This window comes from Aotus nancymaae, unplaced genomic scaffold (genome assembly GCF_030222135.1).
Source record: "Aotus nancymaae isolate 86718 unplaced genomic scaffold, 86718_ANA_hifiasm-v0.15.2.pri h1tg000006l, whole genome shotgun sequence".
Taxonomy (NCBI): Eukaryota; Metazoa; Chordata; class Mammalia; order Primates; family Aotidae; genus Aotus; species Aotus nancymaae.
This window is the reverse complement of record NW_026988417.1, coordinates 70,247,201-70,266,205: the sequence shown is the minus strand read 5'-3', so window position 1 is coordinate 70,266,205 and position 19,005 is coordinate 70,247,201. Positions and strand designations below refer to the sequence as shown.

Sequence of the window (19,005 nt, the reverse complement as noted above, 5' to 3'; positions counted from 1 at the left end):
TTCCTAGAGAAATTCTGGTTACCATTTCCTCTGAATGCCCCACTTGTCAGACAGACATGGAATCTAAGGTATCAATATAAGGAGACCAACTCACTACATGGTAGCAAGCCAACTACAGTAAGCCCCTTCCATTCTAGAGAGCCATTTTATGTTCACAGGAATAGATCTCATCTTGATACGGGTTTGTCTCCTGTGATGAAGTCTCAGCTACCTCCCTCCCACTCTGGAGACTCCTATGCTTCTTCCACAGGTATGGAGCCCCATACAGCAAAGTATGTTACCACTGGATGGAGGTCACAGAAAGATAGGTGGGCCCCAGATCACAAGGTCTGCTGGTCATATCACAAAGCCATTTAGAAGTTGGGAGTCTCAAAATGGTGGCACAGCCTTCAGGGAACAGAAGCATGGACTCCAAGTAAACATGCAGACATTTTGGAATGCCATCCTTTACGAGGCAGTGTATGTTAGAGGCATCTGTGGTACTGTATCCCCCACTGGAAGACTATATGGGTGCAGAAACGAAGTGTAGTCACACTTTCTATCATTCCCTATGAGCCACTGGGTCATTGTGTTATTCTTGTGGGTTAACAGGAGGTGGTTTGCACACTGACACGTCAGAGTATGAAGGAAACCCAGGTGATCTACTTGGGCATCTCCCAGTACTCCCTTGACCCACTAACTCATTTAACAACCTACCTTGAAAAGACAGGGTTTACTAGTGGTTCAAGCCCCTTAGTATGAAGATTTTTATCCTACTAGCAGCTAATAACTAGCCCTCAGCCAAGGTCATAGCTGAAGGCTAAGAAAATTTAGATAGTGGGTGTGGAAGAAGGTTAGTATTTTTTTTTTTCCCAAAATGGAGGACCGTTTATTTCATTACTCAATCAAAACATTCCATGAAAGACTGCCTTATGTAATTTCAAATTCTTCACTAATACATATGGGGGTGGGAGGGAAGCTCTACTACCCAGTGCCACAAAACTATTTGATATAACTAATGACATGCAAACACAGTTTGCAAAAGCAGAGCATTATCACAATATGATATTTTAAAAATTGGTTGAGTAAATAGATTCCGTATCTTTAAAAAGAGAAAAAAATTACACTATGTTGAGCATAGGAAATCTGGGCAACATCTACAAACCTTCTCATTTACAGGTAGGAACGAAGGCGCAGAGAAGTTAAGCCACTCATCCAAGTTCAGTGAGCAAAGAGAGTCTGCATTTGATATCACATACTTTTTGTTTGTACAGAACATTCATATAAAATAGTTGCTCTTTAACTGTATCCATTACTATTTATCCACTTATTTTTCTGTCATAAGGCTATCATTTTTTTTCTCTGAATAGTCATCTATTGCACTGAAAGGCTCTGCTGGATTTGAAAACTACAGATTCAGAAACATGGCACAAAGGTTCAATTCACAAACCACAATTTTTTGAAAGAATTAAGTATTCATGCCAAATCAAAGTTGCCACCCACCAGTGTCCAACACATGTTTATATTTCATTATGGAGACAACCACAAATTAAAAGTATCTGCCAAAATGTCTCTTTTCTCTCTTTAAGTCACTTTTACTTTCAAGATGTACCTGTTTGCAAATATTGAGCATTCACAGTACAACTGAATTAGTTACATTCATAATGGTCACAATCGTTATTCTGTGTTCAAGACTCTCCAGAATCTTAATTGCCTAAAATGAGGTAGATAAACTTTTAAGTTTGTTGGTTGGGATTAATTTCCTTTAGATCTTGATCATCTATTTTTTAAACAGAATTCCAAAATATTTAGCAAAAAACTGAAAATGTCTGAGCACTTTGCCTAAAAGTGGAAAAATATAATTTCACAAGGTTATTATGAAAGTTGCTTTACCTCATTTCAATTTAAAAACAGAATAAAAGCATCAAATTACAAAACCACCATATATCTTAAAGCTGACAACCTAACATCTTTCAACATTTAAAGAGACCCTTGTTCTAGTTCTGGCTTGGGATTGTGTAGATGCAGAGGCATCAGTTAACCATTTGGGGCCAGACCAGCTGCTGCCCCTTAACCTTTGACCCTGGATTTCAAGTTTCCTCCAGCGTTCAGGCCTGTCTCCTGGAGTTCTTTATAGGAGGCTCTCAATGAGTTCTCAAATACCATCTCTGGAGATGGGTCATGCTTCAGAGAGAAGCTTGAAGTGCAGGCCCCTCTGGGTAAAACAGGCTACAGTGGGCAAAGCTGGAAACAGACTAAGGCTGCAGGCATTGATTGGGCTGCAGTCTTGGGCAGACTTAGACTGCAAGGAGCAGGCCATGACAGATCAATCCACTAGACCAGCTAAAGGCCCCGGAGTAGGTTGACGAGAGATTTCTGAGAAGGCTGGCAGACATACTGCGGATCTTTGTCTTTTTATGTGGAGCCATGGGCGAGGCGCTCAAGAACTTGCTGAAGGAGCTTGACGTCTTCAAGCCTCAGGCCAGGTCCTGGAGCATGAGGTCATCGGCCAGTATGCCTAGAAATGCACTGGTGGTGGAACTGAGGATGGTGGTGGAACTGAGGATGGTGGCAGCCACCTGCACCAGGCGCCTAGCAGCAAGACTGCCACTTCCACCACCGTACGCATCTAGTTCCGTGGTGCCTGGCAGGCCTGGATCACCAAGTAGGTGGCGCAGCACATACAAAGAGCCGGGCCTCAGGTACTGGTAGGTGTGATGCCCGCTGTGGTCACGCATGTGCATCTGGGCACCCAGACACACCACTAGCAGCACAGCGGTGTCTTCGTGGCCATGCAGCACAGCCAGGTGCAGCGGCGTGTAGCCACTGTGGGAGCGCACGTTCACGTCGACTGCCAAAGTAACGATCAAGACCAGTGTTCCTACCAGGAGGTAGTGGAAGGAAAGCAGTGTTCAGCAACGGGAAGGAGCATCTACACCAATCCATCACCCTTGCCTGCATGACCCAGCTGAGCCCTCAAGCCACCTCCCTCAGATGGTGGTGATCCAGTCATGGGGCTTCCTCCTGACAATTCTCATTCCACTCCAAGTCAAAACACTGAAGCCCTGTAGCCCCAGAAGGTACAAGCATTCCAGAACTAAGATGAGGGTGACTTGACTTCAAAACCAGTTTCTGATTAGGACAGCCTGTGACTTCCTACTGACCACAGAAAGCAGGAAAATGTACTTCCTTATTACTGCTTTTGAGGCTCATATTAGGTCTATATGTTCAGTGTGTTTTTTGCCACATGCCTTTGTTTACATAAACCTTTCAGGAATGAAAGATTTGTTCTCCCAGCTACTGGATGTCCCCAGGCAGGCAGATGTCAGCAGTCAGCCCCTCCTGGGCTTGGCTCACTAGAAGTCACACCTTTTCCTGGGTGGCTGGCATGCAATGCTCAATCAGAGATTAAAACCCCAGACCCCTGATTACAATGCAGGATAGCTCTAAAAGGACCTCAGCTTCAGAACTGCCCCCAGAGTTGGCTGAAGCTTCTTTCGAGAAGGCATCACAGCTCAACTTCTTCCTTTACGTTCACTTACATTCCCTTTCTCACAAGTATGGAATCCTGGTTAGCTCCCTGAGGCTCACCTCCATCTGAGGATCTGCTTCCTGGAATATCCATCCATCCTCTGACAGTTACAGAAACATGTGATTCACTTAACATGCTAGTCAAGCTGTGTTCTAACACGAAATGGAGGTCAAGCACAGGAGTGTCTTCAGTAGGATCTCCAGAATTCTATTCCATTTCCACAGAAGATCCACTGATTGATTTGCAAAGAACAGTCCTGAACTTGTGCCTGGAGTTTAAGTGACTACGAATGCAGCACAGGACCCCTGCACAGATAGGCCAGGTAGCCACAGGTTGCCAGTCATTACATGACTGATGCTAAGAATTTATATTAGTTGAAGAGGAAAACCAGGAATAGGCTATCTGCAAACGTTCTTTCTAACTCTAAGGAATTCCCTTATCACCATCTTCCAAGATGTAAGAGGAGCTTGGGTGGAGAGTCTTGGCCGACCAAGGGCCAAGCACACTCCACCAAGGTTAGAGGCTCTGGCTTTCACTTGCTGGAAAGAAGGCTTGACACACAAGGGATTAATGATTTTTTGGTCTGTTTTAATGAGATCAAAAGGTTTGCTCCATTTGAACAGCTCCCCCAGGCTGTGGTTAGTACCCAACCAGGGAGGGGTGAACAGGCAGGGGATGGGGGAGGGACAGCATTCCTTCTAGCAGGACAGGAAATCAGACCCATTCAGGCAAGCAGGAATACTTACAGAAAAGAAGCTGGCGTCAAAGTGAAGGAGAGTCATGAACATCAGAACCAGCAAGACCCTGCCTCCGAGCTGCATGTACTGTTTGGAGGAGCTCTCACGCATGGTGGGGATGCCCGCGAACATGCTCTTCCCTTCAGAATGAGATTCTGCTAAGAGCAGCAACAGGCCTCCTCCCAGGGCCAGGTTCCTGAGGAACAGATTGCAGACTGAAGTGAAGCCTCATCAGAACCTGGCCTGCCTGTCAGACCAGGTGCAGGGAGACCTTGGTGCGCATATAGGAAGGCCCTTACTTCCCTTTCTCCAAATCCAGCGATCTGCGAAGTAGGACCAGACAGGCATGCGCACAGGACCTCAGACTCTGGAGTTACACCCATGTAAAACCTTACACAGCTCAAGAGACAGAGGTGTCTCTACAACTTGACAGCGATGGGCTACCTGAACACACGCAGAACCAAGTCACAGCTTCAGTGTTGACCAGCTGGGTCCCCGTGGGCAGCCACATCCTCCACTCAGACCCTGAATCCCCATGCCTGTGAAATAAGAGGCAGAAGAGATGGCTTCAGTCACTACTATTCTAGGGAATCCTCTTCAGAACCTGCTTCTAAGAGGCACAGTTCAGACCACAGGGCCAATCTTTTGGCTTCCCTGGGCCATACTGGAAGAATTACTTGGCCACATATAAAATACACTAATACTAATGATAGCTGATGAGCTAAAAAAATAAAATTTAAAAATCGCAAAAACTCTCATAAGGTTATAAGAAAGTTTATGACTTAGTGTTGGGCTGCCTTCAGCCCATGGACCACAGGCTGGACAAGCTTGATTTTGACCCAAAGATGTTAACTGAGTTTAGAAATACAGATTGAGTATCCCTAACCTGAAATGCTTGGGACCCAAAGTGTTTCAGATTTTGGTATATTTATATACTTATCGGTTGAGCATCCCAAATCTGAAAATCCAAAACCTGAAATGCTCCAACGAGAACTTCCTTTGAGCGTCATGTTGGTGCCCAAGATTCTTCCCATTTTGGAGCATTTCAGACTTTGGATTTGCAATGCTCAGCCTACACAAGGAGCGGATACACTAAAACTCACTAACCAGAATGCACATACCTCATCAAAAACTTCAAGTCCCATAAAACGCTGTAGGCAATCATCTGGGGGGAAAAAAAGAGAGAGACACCTGAGTCTTAGCCTTTCCAAACGCATTTCCACAGAATTCATAGTAGCCTTAAGCAATGTCTCTCCAATGTCAGCTGGAGTCTAAAACACACAAAACCAATACAGAAAACCTAGCACAGACCTAGGCTCAAAATGTGGTTCTGCATTTCTCAAGAAATGTGCTGTGATATTCCAGAGAACAAAGTGATTGAGACCACTGATGTGGATTCAGATATTCTGTTCCCAGCATTTCATTCTGAATAACCAAGTATTCTTCGTTATGAAGCAACGTGACAACAAGACAGTATCCTGACTGCAGCCAAGCTCAGGACTTCCCCTTGTCACAATAATCACAGGAATGGGACAAAAGATGGCCCTGTACCTAATGACCCACCTCTACAGCCCTGCTTGGGCTCACGACTTCCCCAGAAGAGAAAGGAGTTCCAGGCAGTCAGAGACGTGGAGAGGGCTGAAGAGGGAGTGACACTGAACCCTCAAGGATGTCTTTTCAGAAGCTCTGCTCCACCAGAGCAAAGAGTAGGGAGCCCCAACCGCACGCCCATGTACCTGCAGAGCTATGATTCCAAAGAGCCCAAAGCAGGCGTACTGCACGAAGTTCCTGTTCAACACCAAGACGCAGCCAGCTGGAGAGAAGGAAAAGGGTAAGGGGGTCTGAGGATGGGTGCCGGGGGAGGAGCACCATTTCGATACACTGCCACCTCACCTGGCCCTCTCGTCCAGAGGCAGTTGAGGAAAACCACCTACCCAAGCAAAAAGCAACTTCTGGGAGAATTAATGATAGGCAAGGACCACACATGGTAAGTTGACTGGACTTAACACAAACACAGAAAATGGAGCCCTTACTGTAATAAGGAATGGGCTGTTTCCCACAGTCAGCTCCCAAGTCAGCCGCCCACCTGAGGTGGGAAATTAACTGCTCTACTGTGGAGAGTTCACACATAGCCTCCCAACTGCTAACAATCATGGAATAAGAAGCCCAGTGAATCCTGCCCACTCTCAGAGCCACTCACTCAGCTGTCCCAGCAAGCTGAGGAAGACGAAGGACGAGGCCAGCAGGTAGCCGCAGTTCCAGGTGTTGTCGATGTAGTCGCGCTGCCCCTCCACTCGAACCACATGCAGATGCCATCCTCCAGGAAAGTGCTGATCAGACAGCGGCGCGCCACGTGGGGCAGGTACTGCTTTGTGACACGGAGGAACTGCAGGGCCACAGAAACCCAAAGGTGAGGTGACTGTGACGGGGAGCCCCAGACCGCAGCTGGGCACATCCTTGGGCAGGGTGTGCATGAGGAACAGATGCTGTGGAAGTTAAGAGCTCTGGTCAGTGCTGGCGCCTTCTGAGGACAGACTAGGGGGCATTCAGTGCTTGCTCCCGAGTGCTACCCCATGAGTCTGGACACATGACAATCCAAGTATCAGTCCCAGAGATGCATGACACAGCATTGGGCACTCTGGTGCAGACCCCATAGGGCGGCAGCCCTAATACTCTGCCACTGTGATTTTCTCCGGTGCCTTGCCAGGCAACTACAGTCATCGAAGGTGGCACTGCCACAAGACACAGAGCTTCTCTTTTCGGTCAAGGGCATTTACAAATTGGAATCACAGAATAACATCTGAAAAGGCACTTAGAGGTCGTCTATCCAGGATTTCCACACCTCAGCACTACTGGCATCTGAGACTGGGCCAGTCTTTGCCATGGGTCATCCTGGGTGCTACAGGCTATGACACAGCAAGCCTGGCCTCTGCCCATGACATGCCGGCAGCAACCTCCCTACTGAGGAACCACTGCACTTTGCCAGGCATCCCCACTGCTCTGGTCCAACCCCTCACCTTACAAATGGGCATACTAAGCCCAGCGGGAAGGGGTTTCCCCAGGCCTCAAGGACCTGATGGTGCAATGCCAAGACCTGACCTCAGCCTGCAGGTCATACATGGCTGAGGTGCCAAGGCCTGGACCTCTCAGCCTGCCTGGTGACGCCCAGAACCCCCCTGACAGAACAAGGGTTGGCTTAGGTAACAGCCAGGGTCCCAGGCCTAGAGGACCACATGGTTGACTGAATGGTAAGATCACGTGTTTATGGTTAGCCAAAAATCTCCAGAGCAGTAGGAGGAAGCCCCAGGCTCTGGAGAGTGCATGTCAGATCCTGACAGTCCCCAAGTGTACACGGCAACTGTCAGCGCAGCATGAAGCTGGTACCGCTGATGGCTAGAAAGAGCTGGGATTTTGTCAAAGCCTGAATAATCTTGAGTAAATTAAAACACACTAACAAATGGGATGGACAGCTGTTTCAACAGCAATGAAATGCAAGTGTATGAAATTGCTGTTAAATGTCAAAGGCAAAGAAAACATTTATGACTTCCCGCTGTCCTGTGAGTCAGGTCATTTATGACCGCTGGGTTAGGTGGCCAACATGCACTACTGGATGCCTGGTACAAATGTCACGCAGGTTTACCCCATGCACTTTTATCACTCATGCAAAATTGAGATATAAAGGGAAAGAAATCCTGTAACACAGCAAGTCCTTCGGAGAAAGATCAGGGGACCCACCCATGAATGCGAGTTGGGAAGCCAGAGTCTAAAGAGCACCCGAAAGCCTGACCCCCGCGGGCGAAGAGAGCAAACGTCAACTGCACAGTCCCTCCTAAGATTGACTAAACCTACTGTTGGAACAAAAGAAGATGTGCCTACGTGCTTCTTACTTTTCACCATCTTTCAAGTTGCTTCAAACTCCTAGACACTGCTGAGGCTCCCCATCTCAGTTAACAAGCCCCAGCTGTTCAGATCACCCTCCAGCCTGTCAAGTGGGGCCCTGGCTAGGTCAGAACTGCAGATTGGCTCCCATGTGGCAGGGGGTGGAGGTGGAGATTACAAAGCCAGGTGACCATTCTCCCCAAACCCAGTGAGCCTGCGCCCTGCAGTGTCAGTTCTACACAAATTTACTCAAACTTTGACTCCACTGAAGTGATGGGAGACATCACAGTGACTGACAGATACCCAGGGAATCACCAAGCCGTTTGGGAGACGCGGTTCAAATGGCTTGGTGATTGACCCAGGGAATCACCAAGCCATCTGAGATAGCATTTCTACTATCCTACAGTAGAGTGAGGCCAGATGAACTAATAGTTGCTAAGATTCTTTCCAACCTCACTAGGAGAAAGACCTTGTTTTATTTTTTATTTTTTAAAAGACCCCAAATATTCCCCTGTGAATTTCAGAGCCAATGCAGAGGACCAGCACAAGATGCCCAAGTCACACTGGGAGGTGGGAAAAGGTGATGCCACACACCCTCCCCAGGTTCTGCCTCATGGCCCCATTGCTTTCTAAATGCCCAGCAACAGTGTAATCACCCATATTCTGTGGAAGAGATAAAGTACACTACTTTGCCATGTGATGTGCCACTGTTCTCAAGTAATGGCCTTTGTGTCGTGGCCTATCTGGGAAGCCCTGGCAAGGACATGGAACTTCACCTTATCTAAACCTGGGGAAAAGCAACCAAGGGGAAGGAAGAGCTCAATAAGAGGCTGTGCAGACCTCTGAGATTACATGGAGCTGTGGCAGGACTCCTAGGGTGTGCACCCCAATAGCAGCAGAGAGGCAGACTGTAATCCACACCCAAGACAGACACCAGAGGTGTTCTGACTTGCTTCTAAAATGAGAGCTGTGAGCCATTCACTGACCTCAGATGAGCAAACCAGCCCCAGCCATGGGTTGCAGTCTAAGTCTCCCCCAGCTGCAGGACCTGCATTTAACATGCTCATCTGCTACATGCACAGCCCATGAGACTGAGACAGTGTTTAACGGTCTCTTTGTTGAGTCTGCGGCTCTTAATTTGAGTGTCTGGGTCAAGAGGATTAAAGAACAAAAAAGAGAAGGTGGGACAGCCAATTCACACCTCCTTCCCTGCGCAAACGTGGTGAGGAGACAGACACAGCTCTTGGCTTTGGGGGAAAATATGCAAAAATTTGGGTACTGCACTCTGAACTGAGCACATCTACTGCTTAGTTGCTCTGGTTTTCAAAGGCAAGCCTGGTCCAGACTGAAGGCTGACTAGCTGTAAGGCTGATGCAGTCTCCTTTAAACCAGCCATCATCTAATGAGCATCCCCTAACGTGGGGAACTGTTTGGACCTAATACTGAAAAAGCCATGTTTAAAGACCAGGCCCGATATGAACCTCTTTCCCCACACACATGTTGGTCACAACTTCTTCAACTTGGCCACTGGACCCATGTCATGCCACTCTAGAACACGTCCCAAAGCCAGTGTTCCCTCAGCACAGCAGAGAAGAGCCCCCAACTCAGGCATGACACGCAGCACCCGGGACAGACAAGAGCAGCCACACTGCAGGCACTCAGCCCACTGCCGGTAGCCAGCGCACAGGTGACCTGTGTAAACATGGTGAGCACATAAAACCCATGACAGTCCCCCTCCCCCCCATCAGAGAATTGTGACAGCAGAGCCAGAGGTGGCTGCTGACCTGGTAGGCTGTAGGAAAGAGATGACAAAGTTAGCTCACCTATGTGGCCAAGCTTCTCATTAAGTCTCTCCGATAACCACGCCATCAAGCAAGATATGGTTCATAAGCAGTGACAGCATCTCAGGAGCTTAATAGGAAGACTGAGATACCTCTCAGAGGGGTGGTTATTTTAGACGACTGAAGGGGATTTGAGAAACGTAATTATATCCACCCTGAGAGATGACTTCGTGGGCATACAGTGATCACCATCACAGCCACCTGCAGCTCCCACGCCACACAGAAAACTCCACTTTCTCTTCACACGCAGGACAAAAAGCAATTAAGAAAAGCAGCATGCAAATTCACAGTGAATGAGAACATCGAGGAAAAAGGCAGGTCAGATTTCCTTGATCACCAAGGAGTGGGGCTGCCTTGCTCAAGGCCCAACTCAGGTCCCACACATCCTAGAAATGAGGACACAGGCCTTCGCCTCATCTAAACCCAGGGAAAAGCAACCACGGGGACGGAAGAAGTGGCCCAGCAGCTTCTCACATCAGGTTGTCAGGGCTCACTGCAGCTCCAGAACTTTCCCGAGCCTCCCTCCCGTGCTGCTCTAGAGGTTTACACTGCACCCTGCAGGGCCAGAGAAGGTGTCGCACAGCCCAACGTGGGAGATGATGGCCTGGCTTTACTAAAAAACTGTGTGATCAAAATCACAACTGTAGGAAAGAAGTAACTGAGCACAACTGGGCCCCATCTTCTGGGAGGAGCCCCACTAACCACAACCTCCCCTGCTTCTCTCCCACACTCCCCTAAAGAGTGGGGTGGATGTGTTTTAACCTCCTGTTAAGATCAGCACACAAAGAAAAGTGAGTCAGCTCCTCTTTGCCTTCTCTCCTTGCTCCTTCATAGTACAGAGTAGGGTATGACAGAGCCTGCCACTGTCACCAGGACCCCACCACACCAGACAGCCACCCTCATGATGTTCATCAGGAGCCTCACAGTGCCCGTGCCACCAGCAGGTTCAGGTGTCCTCAGGACCATCCTCGCTTCCCCAGCATTTCAACTAGGGCGAAGGCCAGCTCCTAGGGCCCAGGACTAGCTCTGCCACTCTTGAGGACAGGTTAAAAACCCCAAAGGCCACACTGGAGAGGAAGGCCCCATGAAGCTTTTCTGTTACCTTGGTGAGGAGCTGCCAGGCAGAACCCATTAAGTGCCAATATTGCTGTTTATGGGTATAAATTGCTTAGAAGCTACATTTTGCAGAGTGTCTAACAGGCAGTGAGGAGCAGCTGCAGGCATGGACATTAGTTTGGATTGCTGAGTTCATTAGAGTTTCTGGCCCCTTCCCATGGCTTCCAAATGCCTAGCTTCTGCATAGAGCACATCTCAGCAGTTTCTACAGAGCATGGCTCCCGGGAGCAAGAAGACACTGTCCCTGGCTGCCAGGGCAAGGAGCTTGATGCCAGAGATAGAGAGACAAGAGATGCAGCTCGGGGGAGCCTGACAGCCCCTGCCAGCAGAAACTAGCCGGACTGCTCGTCCCCATGGACCAGCCTCTGCAGACCAGAAGGCTGCAGTCCACCAAGCAGTGAGGAATCCAGCCTTTGGTGTAACAAGATGCAAACTCAGTCTCCAGCCCACCACGAGCCAGAGCGGCCAGCCAACCTTCCTCTGCCCATCTGAAGATGGAGACACTCTGGCCAACCTCCTGCAGTCGGAAGGTCACACAAGGAATGTGTATCATGGACCTGGCCCACTGAAAGACTTAATGTCATTGTCATAATACTGGAGGACACTGGGCCTGGGAAACTAAGCTTATTTAGGTCTTGCTCTCAGCAGCCTACACTTTCTAGTCAAATCTTGTCACTTCGGTTTCGCTTTTGTTTTCTGAAGATGAGAAAAACTGGATTCTTACTTTATCTATCAGTGACTTCCATGGTAATTCCCCATTGGGTTCAAATTAGGTCATTTTCATGTAAAGGCCTGGTCTGGCAGCTTTAAGTACTATGTGGATAAACAGAAACAAAGCTCCACCTGGGCTTCATCAGATTCTGTCCACAAGAAGCCACACTGTGACGTCGTGACCTGTTAACCTGCCTGAGTCTGTCTGATTGGAGTTTGGGCGAATACAAGTCACTGCCCTCCCAAGCTGCCCACAAAGGGGCATGGAAACTCCTGCCGCCATGCTCTGCCACCACCCAGGCAGACTCTAGTGAGGTCATCTGACATCGGCAGCCTGCGCCAATGAGCTAGTGCTCTTCCCTTGACTTGGGACAGAAGAGGAATACCAGGCTCTGGGAGCGCTGGGGACCAAGACCCAGGGTTTCTTCAGTGGCCCACAGGCAAGTCCAGGAGGCTGAGCAGGTTTGGCCTCTCCTCAGTAACCTGGGAGAGGTCAACCCTGTGCCCCGTCAAGAGCCCCTTTCCAGTTACAAGCTACTGCTTCTTTCATTTAAAACATAAAACACATGAAGGCGGCTAGGCGCGATGGCTCACACCCGTATTCCCAGCACTTTGGAGGCCAAGGTGGGTGGATCACCTGAGGTCAGGTGTCCAAGACCAGCATGGCCAACATGGCGAAACACTGTCTCTACTAAAAATACAAAAATTCACTGGGCATGGTGCCTGTAATCCCAGCTACTCAGGAGGCTGAGACAGGAGAATAGCTTGAACCTGGGAGGTGGAGCTTGCAGTAAGCTGAAGATTGTGCCACTGCACTCCGGCCTGGGCAACAGAGACTCCATCTCCAAAATAATAATAACAAAACATGAAGAAAAAAGGTCAGGTGCAATGGCTCATACCTGTAATCCTAACACTGTGGGAAGCTGAGGCAGGCAGATCACCTGAGGTCAGGAGTTCCAAGACCAGCCTGGCCAACATGGCAAAACCACATCTCAACTAAAAATACAAAAATTAGCTGGGCATGGTGGTGCTCACCTGTAATCCCAGCTACTTGGGAGGCTGAGGCAGGAGAATCGCTTGAACCCGGGAGGCAGGGGCTGCAGTGAGCCAAGATCATGCCATTGCACTCCAGCCTGGTGACAGAGTGACACACCATCTCAAAAAAAAAAAAAAAAGTTATCAGCAGATTAACCTAGGGACATGGCTAATATTTATTTATTCATATTTTATTTTATTTTATTTTAATTATTTTTAAGACAGAGTCCTGCTCTGTCGCCCAGGCTGGAGTACACCTACTTCAGCCTCCCAAAGTACTGGCTTACAAACGTGAGCCACCACGCCTGGCCCAATATATAAACTTTATAATCTCTGGGAACAGATATTCTAAGTTGTCAGCACCTGCATTTAGCAGTGAGTATTTGGGGCACAGACTCCCTACATGACCTGGGGCTGCTGGCTTCACAGCTGAGGCAAAACTGGTGCTGACGCTCTTGGGGCAGCCACTATCCCTGAGGGCCCCTGCACAGACCAGCTGTGAGGCCACAATTCAGCCTGCCTTGCCTTGGGGTAGTGAGGGAGGGAACCTGCCTGTCGCCCTGCAGCAGAGTAGGGTGCAAACCCAGGACAGATGTGCCAGGCTTCCCACGCCTTCCCCAACAGTCCCTCGGCTTCATCCAGAGGGGCTTCCAGGCCAGCCTGTGTCCCCTCCCGCAGGCATCCTGTCCACACCAGCGCCCCCGGTAGCCTCACACAGCTCCTGTGGCAGAGGCAGTTGCCCCCTCCTCTGTACATTGCCTTTAAGCAGCCAGGGCTGGGAAGAGTTTCCTCTGCCCCTGCCTGCTAGTGCCCCAAAGGGCGCTCCGCTCCCCGCCCCACCCCACCCCACATGAGCTGTGCCTCTGTGCCTGCCACTGGTTATTTGATCTTTCTGGCTCTGCCTCTCCTCCTCCACTCTCCTCAGGATGCTACTCTGTGCCCAAGATGGTTTTGAGACTGAACAAGGGCAGGAGCAAGGGAGGCAGGACGCAGGAAAGCCAGGGCCCTGCCTGCAGGTTAGAAGGAGGCGGGCGTGGACCGTCACAGCTGCGGGCATGGGAAGGGGTAGCTGTGCCCTTCACCTGCATCCTGGCTGCCATGAGGATTCCCCATGTTAGAGGTGGGGACACCTGCCGGAGGCCACCTGGCAGATGTAGGAAATGCTGTCTCCTGTCTGCTGAGTTACTAAGTATTGGGGACCAAAGACTCCCCCCACAATGCCCTGGAAAACTCTAGAATTGCTGCAGCTGGCCGTGCCACTAAGCCCAGGGCAGGGAAACAAAGCCCCAGGCCACGCTGGCTCTAGACATCTGTGGCTCCCAGAGTGGCCACTGGGCAGAAAGGGGCATTTTCAGTCCACCACCAGGAAGGAAAGCTTTGTCCAGGAGAAGGCATAAGATGGACATGGACTTTGCGTCTGCTGGACTGAACCTTGATTTCCTAAGCTAATGGGGTCAGAGAGGAAGGCCTCCCTGTCTCCAGCTTAAGATTCCCCCTAGGTAAAAAACACATGGACTCTGATTTCTCAGGCCCTGCCAGCTCAAAAGCTTTCAGGTTTCCGGCTTCTTACATGGCCCCAAGAGGGTCAGGATGATGGGTTTTGACCCTTCTGCATCCCTGGGGCCCAGCATGGGCCTGGCACATAGGCTGGCTCCAGCTCCGTGGATAAGGCTGAATGGGTCAGAAATTGGAACTCCAACAGCTTTCAAGGCCATTCCCTGCCTGGGCTTCGTCCCCCACAGTCCCATGACTGTCCCTGCCTCCACACTGGGATTTGGTGACATCCACATGGAATTGCATCCCTAATGCCCTGGACATAGGTATGGACCTGAGTGCCCAGGAGGGGCTGGCCCAGCCTTGACCAAAATCTCTGAATATGGATTCAGAAGCTAACAGGCGCAGCACTGGCCCAGAGGCACCGCCCGAGGAGGGAGGCTCTCAGGAAGAGGCCTCGCAGGCGATGCCGGCCAGGCCCTCCCTTCTCCAGACTTGGCCTATGCAACTGGTGTGAGTCCTGTGGCTTTCATCACACTGCACTGTGGGAAAGGCCCAGGGCCCTGGCAACTATCTGTCGATCAAATGCTCTGTGAACTATCTGTCGATCAAATGCTCTGGCCAGGAGCTCTGCTCTGAAACCCAGGCAAAGCTTCACTGCCAGCAAGGACTTGAAAAAGCAGAAGGTCCTTCAGAGTCAGGCCAGCCTTGCCTGCTGGCTAGGCCCAGGTAGGCAGGCTCCCACTCTGCATGGGGAGTCCAGCACTATTTGTACCTGGACGAGTAATACTCCTCCTCCAGCTCATAGAGGTCAATGGAGATCTTGTCCCGCAGCATGACGAGCTTCCGGTCGCACTCCTCCTGCAGCGCGCGCAGCTGCTTGTTGCGCTGGTCGATGGCCTCATTCACAGAGGGGAAGTCGTTGAGGATCAGGAACTGCTTGAGGTCGGACACTAGCTTCATCAGGGACTCACTGGCTCAGACCTGTGGCCATCAGAACCAGGGTGGGCACAGGGTGAGGGGGGACAGCGGCCCTGTCCTCAGGTGGCTGATGCTGGGCAAGTGATGGCCTCTCTGGGAGCCTCTGCTTCATTTGCAAAGTGGGACTTAATCCCTGACCTCCACAGGTTCATTTGTGAGAATTAAGTGAGAAAACTAGGATGTCAGTTCCAGAGGGCAGGCCCTCCCCTCCCCTCAGCCTCTGGCTTCCACTCCTGCAGGACTGGCCTCCAGTCCAATTATGCAGGTGTACATTCTGCTCATTACAAACGCAAACCCCACAGATAAAACTGCAATCCCTCTTGCCTCCTGCCCCTGGGAAGGGGTAGCACAGCTGCCAGCTGGGCAGGGATCCTGTGGGACCTTTTCCAATGCATTCTCTGCCTTGGACGTGAACCTGCAGGAATATCTGCTTGCTGTGTTTCTCCTGTGATCTAAAGGAATCCAATGGCGCCTACAGTTCCGTTTGGCTGTTTGCCTTTTCACTCACTAACTGACCTTAGGCACTTGTGAGTTAGCAGGAAGGGCTGCCCTCTTCCTGGCACCTGCACAGCTACAAGATGGCATGGCTGGCTCTCTGCCCAGCCTTCCTCCAGGTGCCCCAAGTGCGGACAGTCTCCTGAGAAATGATTTGCCCCCACCTCATTCTTTAAAGCATCTCTACATTCGCCTCCTTCTGCTCCTTCTCAGGGGAAGAGTAGACCAGCCCCAGACCCCTCCTACCCTCCACCCAGGAAACCCTAGCAGGGACTGATGCTCCTGGAGCCTGGGCTGTGCCCTCCACTCTGGCCACTCACGATGTTGGCGGCTGCACGTGCATCTCGTAATTGTCCTGTTCACCTTGAGTGGCCCGTGACACCTGTGTCTCGTCCTCAATCTGGGGGCAAACAAGAAAATGTAGAATCAACCCAGACAAGGCATCCCACCCCTGGCTCAGCCCAGCCCAGCTGATGGTAACTGTCATCTGCCCGGGATGCCCACACTAGCCACGACCTGTCTGTGGTGCCTTCTACAAACCTGAGCGCTGTCAGCCAAACCCCTGGCAAGGTTCAATTCTACCCTCTCTTGTTCTGGCCATGGGAGACAACAGGCACCTTGATCAAGACAAATGGAGGCCGACCCACGCCGCTTGCCGTGCTCGGTACAGGGATGGGGTCTTAGCTTGGCCCGGTCTTTTTGGGCTGTGGGAGCCCTGTTTGGCAGGAACTGTGGTCACTTGCTTGGTATTTGGTAAACCGTTAGATGGATGAGTGAAGGGATGATGTATTTTTCTTTTTAGCAACCATTTCCTGATCACTTCCCAGGTGCCAGTCACTGTGTCACACACTTGACCACCATTAGCCCATGACATTCTCACAGAAGCCTTGCCTGCCACCCATCGTTTATAGGTGGGCAAGCGAGGCTGAGACAACCGGTACAGTTAAGGAGTCTCAGACGGTGAACAGAGGGGCCAGGAGTCCAGCCAGTGCATTTGGCTAACCTGGACGAGGCTTTCCAGTGGGCCTTTCGAGGGCTCAGCTCAGGGTGGGTGTCAGGTACCCTCAATAGTTAAGAGCCAGACTTTGTGAGTTCAAATCTTCTGGGCCTGGGTTTCCTCCTGAAAAGGAGAGGACAATGGTGCCCACCTCAGAGTCCCCATGAAGATTCAGCAGAACGGGCCCAGACAGCCACATAAAGTGGCTTGACACATGGCGAGCACAAAGTACCTGCTAGCTTCCAGGCTTACCATCACTGCTTACTGAGCCTGCCAGGTCTGCAGCAGCCAGAAGGGATACAGCCCAATCTGGTGCAGCTGCAACGATCAGCAGGCTTGCAGGCCCCAGTGCTGACTGCTCCACCTGCCTGGAGGGGCCCCACCTTCTCCCCTCAGCCTGCTTGTCTCCTGCTCACTGGCTCTGTGCCAAACCCTTAGGTAACTGTTTAACACAGGTAAACTCACCAATGCAGGACCCCACCATGCAGGAGAAACTGAGGCACTAAAAAGTGAAATCTCCATCCAAACCCACAGGGACGTGGGGCCCCAGCAGTCCAGCAAGAGTCCCCCGCCCTGCTCTGCCAGGATGTGCCATTATTTGGTTGATTTATCTGCTGACTGGCTCCCTGTGCACTGGGTGCTTCCTGCCTGGAACACTCTTCACTCACTCTGCTCAGTCCCTGGCCTCTCCTGTCTCCACCCCTCCCCAGACCCTGCTCCCCTTTGTGCCCCCTGCCCCACCTTGGCAGTCTTGATGATCTCAGTGAAGTCGTTCATGATGGACTTGATGTCATCCTTCAGCCACTTGTTGTAAGACTGCAGCAGCGTCTCCTTGCTCTGGGGCAGGGCTCTCTGCTGGGCCATGGCAGAACCGCAGGTGGCGCAGGGGCAGAGACCTGGAACTAGAGTGCAGGACAGACCCCTGAGTGCAGGCAAAGCCCTCAGCCACCCTCTATGCCCCCACCTTAGCAGAACACCCAGATTTCCGGGGATTCCCTTTCTGCCAAATAAAGTCAATCACTGAAACACAGATGAACTCATTCCATCAGCAGTCATCGCAGAGGGTGCCGGGACTCTCCTCTGGCCCCGCCTCTGCCAGAGCAAGTTCATCCTAGAACTCCTGGCCAGCCCTCCAAGCCTTGTCCAGGGCTCCAGTCCATACTTCATGTCCAGGCCCACAGCGTGTCCCAGGAAGGCCTGCAAGCTCAACACCAGCTCCCTGTCCCTAGCCCTGGCATAACTTCTTAGCCTGCTGCCACCCTCGCCACGCCCTCCCATCTGAGGAGTCCTTCTGCACGGCCTGCATCCATGCTTTCCTTCCACTCCTACTCCAGCTCCTAATTTCATCCCTGTACTGCGGCCCCGCTCCCTCCAGTTTCCGCGCCGCAGGTAAGAGGTCCTAAAAAGTGGTCATTCCGGCCGGGCGCGGTGGCTCACGCCTGTAATCCTAGCACTTTGGGAGGCCGAGGCGGGCGGATCACCGGAGAGGTCAGGAGTTCGAGACCAGCCTGGCCAACACGGTGAAACCCCGTCTGTACTAAAAATACGAAAAGTAGCCGGGCGTGGTGGCGGGCGCGCCTGTAATCCCAGCCACTCGGGAGGCTGAGACAAGAGAATCGCTTGAACCCGGGAGGCGGAGGCTGCAGTGAGTCGAGATCGCGCCACTGCATTCCCGCCTGGGTGACAGAGCCAGACTCTTGCCTCAAAAAGAAAAAAAAAGCGGTCATTCCACTCCCTCGCTTAATAGCCCTCATGGCTCCTCGGTGCGCCGGGACAAGGGGATCAGCTCCGCGCGCCTCTCGGCCTCTGCCCTGCAGCCGCACTGGGCGGCCTCGGCGCTGGACCTGCCTGGCCCTCGGACCAGGTCTTTGCGCACGGTGCTCGGGGAGGACCTGGGTCCCCCTTGGTTCGGGGCCTGGCGCAAGGCCTAGCGGACTCCTGGACGCACTCTCATTGTTTGCACCCACATTTGGCAGGATGGGGGAAATAAGTCACAAGTAGTAAAGCGGACCCCTGACCCCAGCCCCCCCACTCCCGCTCACCCAGCCCACCTCCATCCCCACCCCCGACACACCTCCGTCCCCACCCCACCCCCACCACACCCTCACCCCCAACCCAGAGCCCACGCACCAGACGCCGCGTCCGGGTCAGCCTGGGGCGGGGTGGACAAGTGCCTCCGGGACCCGCATTTTTCCGCCCCTCTCGCCA

At 51.4% G+C, this 19,005-nt stretch overlaps 1 protein-coding gene and 2 pseudogenes across 1 annotated transcript; all 3 read right to left on the bottom strand.

Moving 5' to 3' along the window:
* Positions 1 to 1,026: 1,026 nt before the first annotated feature.
* LOC105713295 (ankyrin repeat domain-containing protein SOWAHA-like) lies at positions 1,027 to 3,774 on the bottom strand (annotated as a pseudogene).
* A 49-nt stretch (positions 3,775 to 3,823) lies between these two features.
* Positions 3,824 to 15,174, bottom strand: LOC105713296 (surfeit locus protein 4-like; annotated as a pseudogene).
* LOC105713297 (mediator of RNA polymerase II transcription subunit 22) lies at positions 15,090 to 18,504 on the bottom strand. The gene is given in 4 exon segments (XM_012446928.3): positions 15,090 to 15,291; positions 15,294 to 15,308; positions 16,121 to 16,200; positions 17,539 to 18,504. Coding segments are annotated over 4 exon segments (420 nt in total). The 5' UTR covers positions 17,662 to 18,504.
* Between the last annotated feature and the right edge of the window lie 501 nt (positions 18,505 to 19,005).